At 39.3% G+C, this 7,316-nt stretch overlaps 1 protein-coding gene across 1 annotated transcript in view; it reads left to right on the top strand.

Annotated features, from left to right (window-relative positions):
- The first annotated feature begins 227 nt into the window (after positions 1–227).
- LOC107551361 (5-hydroxytryptamine receptor 3A-like) overlaps positions 228–7,316 on the top strand; it is a 19,431-nt gene continuing 12,342 nt past the window's right edge. The window contains exons 1-3 of the mRNA XM_016232938.1: positions 228–332; positions 432–476; positions 1,419–1,525. Of these exons, the coding sequence (XP_016088424.1) occupies positions 228–332; positions 432–476; positions 1,419–1,525 (257 nt within the window). The remainder of the gene's footprint in view (positions 333–431; positions 477–1,418; positions 1,526–7,316) is intronic.

The following is a 7,316-nucleotide window of genomic DNA, read 5'->3' as shown; positions in this document are numbered from 1 at the left end:
TTTCTTAATCAATTTCAAAGGACTGTGATTTTACAGCAAGAACAATTGCAGTGATTTGGCAGCAGAAAAAAAAACATGCATTCATTAACACACAAACCGCATTGTCCACTATTTTTTATATAAAATGCCACATGCTTCATTCAGGTTTTGCTCTTTCAGCTCTTTTGCTAGGATCTGTAGAGTCACTAAACTGTTCAGAACCAACAACTAAATCGCTCCTTAATGCCATGAGAGAGGAAGTCATCAGATACAGCGATGCAAGGCCAGTTATAAGTCTGAGCACTCCCACCAATGTCAGTGTGGACTTGACTCTCTATGGAATCTTAGGAGTGGTAAGCAACTTTAACTTAACATTTACAAAAATTTTCATAGCACTAATCCCACTCAATATTATAGAAATCCTTACAGATTGCATCTATTTTCCCTTTCAGAATGAAAAAGCACAGGTGTTGGAAACATTTCTGTGGGTGAGGATGGTAAGAGTCTACAAATACACTAGACTAAGGATGTCCGATATTGACAAAAAAAAAATAAATGATCACAATATTAATTTGGGATTTTTCCAATAATGATAATTGAACAATATTTTGCTGAGTGTGTTTTTGTGTTGGTACCTTGGTTGGTTTAGGCCTGGCATGAATAAATAAATAGGACACTAAAACTGCTAGTAGGTGGCAGCACGTCCCTGTCTTAATGAGTGATTTTTTTAAAATCCTTCATTCAAATGATTCGTTTAAAACAGCTGATTCATTTAGAAACGAAGCAAGTGATTTATGAATTGATCACTGAATCACTGACTCAAATTGTTGTATTGTAAAAATATTTTCGTTTGCGAAACATCAGACAATATTGTGTCTAAAATGTAACATTTAATATTAACTTCATGTTTGTTGAACTCTTGTATAAAATTAATATCACATTGGCAATTGCGTGCACATGCTAATATTTAGGAAAACGGCACTGATACTTGTGTGATATTAAGCCTATTTAACTATATAATTTCTTACAAATACACACACATATATATATATATATATATATATATATATACACTGTATATAAATAAAACGCACAGGGATGTTTTTTGCTTTCATAACTTGAATTATAGGGGCATTCTAATCACATGCTAATAGGCTTCATCACGCAGTGAATGCCTTTGGACCCTCAAGATGTGTTTTTGTTTGTTTTTTTGTTTTGTTTTTTCGTTTCACAATTTAAATTTCACAAATTGAGTGACATACTTGATAAGGTCAGCTCGCACTTTGTTAAAATAAACAATTACGATATAATCACAGACAATAAATATAGCACAGCCCTGGTGTAGATCTGGTATTAACAGCCAGCAGGCATGATTTTTACACTGCTAAATACTTCCAGGCATTAGTAGCAATAGCACAAGTTTAATTATTCTTTTTTAGACGTGGCAGATTGAAGGTTTGAGCTGGGATCCTGCTGAGTGTGGAACAAAAAAGATCTCACTACCAAGAGAGAAGATATGGGTTCCAGACATTGTCATTAATGAATTGTAAGTAGCAAATATTGAATGTAACACCTTTGACTAATGACTAGCAGGAAAAAAATAGTGTCGATCATAACTACGCACTTGCAATGGACCTCCATTACCTTTAAACCTGATATCTGCAATCATTTTGCAGTATGGATGAAAACCGAGCACCAGAAACATATTACGTCTATGTGACCTCCACTGGTCTAGTGTTCGATGGACGGCCGTTTCACGTAATCAGCTCCTGCAGACTGGACATCTACACCTTTCCGTTTGATTTTCAGAACTGTTCATATACTTTCAACTCTTACAAACACTCTCGTGAGTAAACAGAACTGAGACATGGATGTTCCTATTTGTCTGCTTGTGATTCTATTGTACCTGTTGGTCTCTTTTTCTACAGGTGATGATGTTCAGTTGTTCTTCTACATGCCCGTGGAGCAGATATTCAAAAATTCTCTTGAAGCAATGACAACTAAAGGAGAGTGGGAGCTGATAGACATGCGGGCAGAAAAACCTGTACAGCTCTTTCTGGAAGGGGGATGGGATAACCTCATTGTTTATGTTGGTGGCATTTTAGATTTAGGGAGGAATTCACTAAGAATCGCAACTGATACTACCATGATTTGGTGCATGTTACTGAGACTGTACAGCATTGCTGCACCACTGTGATCCCCCCACCAACAAAGAGGGGGGAAGTCGTGGCCTAATGGTTAGAGAGTCGGACTCGTAACCCAAAGGTTGCAGGTTCGAGTCTCGTACCGGCAGGGATTGTAGGTGGGGGGAGGGAATGTGCAGTGCTCTCTTCCACCTTCAATGCCCTTGAGCAAGGCACCGAACCCCAAAACTGCTCCCCGGGTGCCGCAGCAAAAAAAAATGGCTGCCCACTGCTCCAGGTGTGTGTGTGTTCACTGCTGTGTGTGTGCACTTTGGATGGGATAAATGCAGAGCACTAATTCCGAGTATGGGTCACCATACTTGGCCACTTCACAAAATTCCAATTTTCCAGGTTCCAATCTTGCTCCTGGAGGGCCAACATCCTGCAGAGTTTAGCTCCAATCAGCTCCTGCACACTTGCTTGGAAGTTTCTAGTGAATCTGAATACCTTAGCTATGTGCGAAATTGTACTTTTACCCTTAAATAGGGCACTATTTCAGGGGACATTCATTTGTAGTGGTGTCCGAAACCATAGAGTGTGCTCATAGAATCCCATAATGCACAAGTGTATAACCGTTGTGCACGCAGCAGCTATGTTAGTATTGGACTATATTAGTGGACTAATGTAGGGAATAGTAAATGAGGGTATAGGGGGCGATTCGAATGCAGAACTTGATTAGCTAATTAGGGTTGGCGCTAAAGCCTTGGTCAAGGGCACCTCAGTCGTGGGTTTCTGAATTTGGAAGAGAGCGCTGTTCATTCACTCCCCACCTACATTTCCTGCTGGTACTGAGAACCGAACCCGAAACCTTCGGATTACAAGTCTGTCTCTTTAACCATTGTGCATCTGAATTTGTCATTTGCACGTGCCCAGAATTTAATGCACTAATTGGTGGGTCCACTAGGTGGAAACACACACAGTTGGGTCTTTACTTTTAAAGAATTAGCTGACGAAGAGGATTGAAAATGTAAAAAAAAAAAAAAAAAAACAAGGACAGAGGTGAAAGCAATAAAAATGGATATACAGTACAAGTAGGAAATACCACACAAAAGCTGTGCTGCTACTTAGTGAATTCGCCCCTTTGTGTTCTTTTTTCTACTGTGAAATGAGATTTATACTTGATAAACACTAATGTTCTCACTCGTTGTGGACTAGATTGTCCTGAGACGTCGAGCTACGCTGTATGTCGTGAACCTCCTGATTCCCAGCAGCTTCCTGCTTTCTTTGGATCTCTTCAGCTTCCTGCTGCCTCCTCAAAGCGTGGACCGTGCTTCCTTCAAAATGACACTGATTTTGGGCTACACTGTCTTCCTGCTGCTAATGAACGACCTGCTGCCCGTCACAGGAAACAACTTACCACTCATAAGTATGTTCTCAATCCTTATCATTCACTTATATTGCATCTGCTAAAAAGTGGTCCCAGATGGTCACCAGAATGGGATGCTGGTGCAACCTTACCATACACCAGCAATACTTTCTTGAGAAAACCAAAGTTTGCAGTCAAAGTTTGGCTAGTTAGCATGGCCCAGTTAGGTCTGGTATATGTCAAAAGTCAGGGGTGTTCAATTCTGCTCCTGGAGGGCCAGTATCCTGCAGAGTTAAGCCCCAACCAGCTCCTAGTGATGTGAAATTTAAATCGAGGCATCATAGCTTGTGTCGAGAATAAGTGGCCGTGCCAGATGAAGCCTCGATTCGAAGCTTGTGTTGTTAACATAGAAATCACGTGACAAAATGTCAAACGAAGCTTCACTTTCTGTCCAGGCAGGTGCTCGATTCACTTTGCGTGTCGAAATGTCCGATCCCCCAGATCTTACTTTACGGATACGTTTTAATTCAGACTTATTCAGTTACATTTTAGATACCCAGTCATACAAGTAATATGAAGAATACAAATTATTTCAGGAAAATTAAATATTTGTCATATGCAATTCATATATGTACATTATTCTTCTATTACATCATATTGATATTCATACTGGTATTAAATTGCACAGTTTAATGGGTAAATTAATTTATCAGAGACAGAAATTCAACAAAAACAAACACACACACTGTTAGGCTTTTATATGTGCACGTAACGTGGATCGATCTATGGAATGTGTGGTGGATGCTTCGTCCTACGGAGCGTCTTGCTTTATTTTTTACTAACCGCCAGATGGCATTGTTTTCGACACTCGACACTTTGAATCTTTTCCCGAAATAGTCAGAGGAAAGACTCAGTGCTTCATGAGGCTTCATTTGCCCATCACTACCAGCTCCAACACACTTGCCTAGACGACTCTGAAGGCATTGATTACTTTGGTTCAGGTGTGTTTAATTAGGGTTGGAGCAAGTGTGCTGCACACGTCCCAAAATGTGAAGCCAACGCATTTTGATCGCCATCTGGTGGCTGGCTGCAGTATAGGTCATAAACCCCACCCATTACATGTAAACGAATGGGACATAAGCCGGACTAAAAATCTAATTACACTTCAAATTAATTTTTCCCAACGATGGTTTCCATCTTTTTAGGTAGTTCTTATTACACTGATGTATGTTCACTTGTTTGTTTTTCTAATAAGTTTCCTTTTAATTAGTTATTTGATGCTATAAAAATGGGATGTGGTGTGGTGTTATGATTGTGAGCCTGCGATTGGGTCTGCAGGAGTTTGGGCGAGACTTCGATACCACAGCTCCACCTCACGATCACTACTGCGCAGACTCAGGCTCCAAATGAATCACTAATGCGCAGACTGCTGGCTTCACTTTTCTATAGTGGCAAAAAGTGGAGATCATCATCCTTCTTTTTTACAGTCTATGGGTTGGAGCTAAACTCTGCTGGACAGTGGCCCTCCAGGAGCAGGTCTGGACACCCCTGTCATAACTTATCCCACTGGGAGCATGTTTCTTCTTTGACCGCCATCCTTGAGATGAATTGAAATGGTAACAGCTAGCTTTCTCAAGGTATTACAGACCTCCTTGAGCTGACCAGTTGTATCACGAAGATCATCCTGGTTAATCAGCTTAAGTCCAATGTACCCAATCCTGTTCCTGGAGATCTACCTTCCAACTGAACTATCTTATTAAGATTTTCAGAAGCACTTGATGATGACAGACAGGTGTGTTCGATTAGGGTCAGAACTGAAGTCTGCAGATAGTTTGATCTCCATGAACAGGATTGGGCACCCCTGGCTTGAGTTTTTCTGCTCAAGCTTCTGGCATAAACTAACCTGGGCCGCATTTCCCAAAAGCATTGTAGGCCATCAATGGTCTCTACAGTGCTTTTGGGAAACGAAGCCCAGGATTCAAATCTGATCTTTTCAGCAGGGTAGGTGATCGTTCTTCACCTCCAATCTCATCTTTCTCTCTCGATGTAGATGTGTTTTTCTCTCTCTGCTTGGCCTTGATGGTAGCAAGTCTCCTTGAGACTATCCTCATCACCAATGTCCTGTGTGGGTCCCGTGACTTTCCTCCCTTACCCAGGTGGCTCAGGATTCTGGTCCTGAAATATCTTGCTCGACTCGCTTGTATGAAGAAATCTTGCGATAAACACTTTGAAGGTAAGACTCTTTTTGGCAGCCAAGATATCTTCCAGGATGGTTTCGCAATAGAGTTATTGGTGCTCTCCTGATATCGGAATTCATATCATTGGTGTAAATGATGTTTTCCAGCAGTGATCTTGTTTCTTGCCTACAGCAAACAGATCTGACAGCACTTTCTACAAAAACAGCATGGCTGATAATGCCATGACTGATATTCCAAAGAAAGAACTAGTTAGTGCAAGTCCACCGAGAGTCTGGGAACAATGTCTTGATGAAATGAAGAAGATGAGTAAAGATTTATTGGCCATCCGCCACCAAGTTGAAGAGCACTTCAATAATGACAACAGAACAGATGAATGGATCATGTTTGGTCAGGTCATTGACCGCGTGCTCTTTATAATGTATACTCTCTTTATCATTGTGAGTTTAACCACGATTATGGTCCTGTGGCTGCACTTGTACAGTCTAGACAAAAGGTCGTAATATATTATTGCCTGCTCTGTAAACTGAAGACATCAAAATCTAATGATGTCAATGGGGCCATGATTTATGTATGATGTAATGCAAGGGATCTTCAACAAAATACTCTAGCTTTAATGGGGTAGTTCACAAAAAATTTTATTTCTGTCATCATTTTCTCATCCACAAGTTGTTTCAAACACAAAAGCAGATATTTTGAAGAATGTTGGTGATCAAATAGTTGACAGTAGCCATTGATTTCATGGCAGCAAAAACAAAGTACATCATGACAGAATTTCCCTTTCCTATCCCTTTAAGTGTCCCAAAACTTAAATATACATAGACATTCAAGCTCTAGAAAGTTGTATAAATAAGTATTAAAATTTAGCAACTGTGTAGACTGAATCTGACATTCTGTTTTATCTTTGGTATCTTGAATAGCAATGACTTTTGTCACTGTCATCACATATTCTATTATTAGATAAAAATTAAATATTTAAATATCACACAAACTTTGCTTCTGGTTTTGGTGTTTGTTTGTTATTTGAGGATTTATTGAGTTAAGTTATTGTGGTTAAATATATGTATTGAAATAAACCGTTTAATACATTTCTAAGTTGATAATTATAGTTGATGATAGTTATTAATTTGATGACAAGAAAATGCTTTTAAAAATGCAGTATGTTACGTACCATACAATCAAGGCCAGTCTGTGGAAATATAGAACTAGCCATGGTATATAAAAACAACTGGAAATATTTTCAAGAGGATTTAATGTTCAAATAGATTTTATAAGGTCTTGAAGAGCCATAATAGCTCAAGTGTGAATCCGGTGTTCTTTCCTCTAATTAAATGTGTGGCACTGAACATGTTTTTTCATCTAATGGAAAAACAAGCTAGATCACTAATGAGTTCAACCAAACGGATACAAAGCTATTAAAATAAGATAGGTCAGTGGTTACCGAAGGTGTTAAACAACATGTAACTGCACATGATAGTGTCAGAAAAGTCATCAGATTTCACCTGTGGAAGTAAACGGTGAGCCGTTTTAAACAAAAGGATATCTCATCCACACCGAGCATTATGGGACATCTTTGGCGTTTTCTTTTGGCATTTTTCATTCTACTTACAGGTAATGAATTAAGCTTATATGTAGATGACAGACTTAATGTTT

Source organism: Sinocyclocheilus grahami, unplaced genomic scaffold, assembly GCF_001515645.1.
Source record: "Sinocyclocheilus grahami isolate Dianchi unplaced genomic scaffold, SAMN03320097.WGS_v1.1 scaffold422.1, whole genome shotgun sequence".
NCBI classification, from domain to species: domain Eukaryota; kingdom Metazoa; phylum Chordata; class Actinopteri; order Cypriniformes; family Cyprinidae; genus Sinocyclocheilus; species Sinocyclocheilus grahami.
The sequence above is the reverse complement of the archived record's forward strand: the minus strand, read 5'-3'. Positions and strand labels throughout refer to the sequence as shown.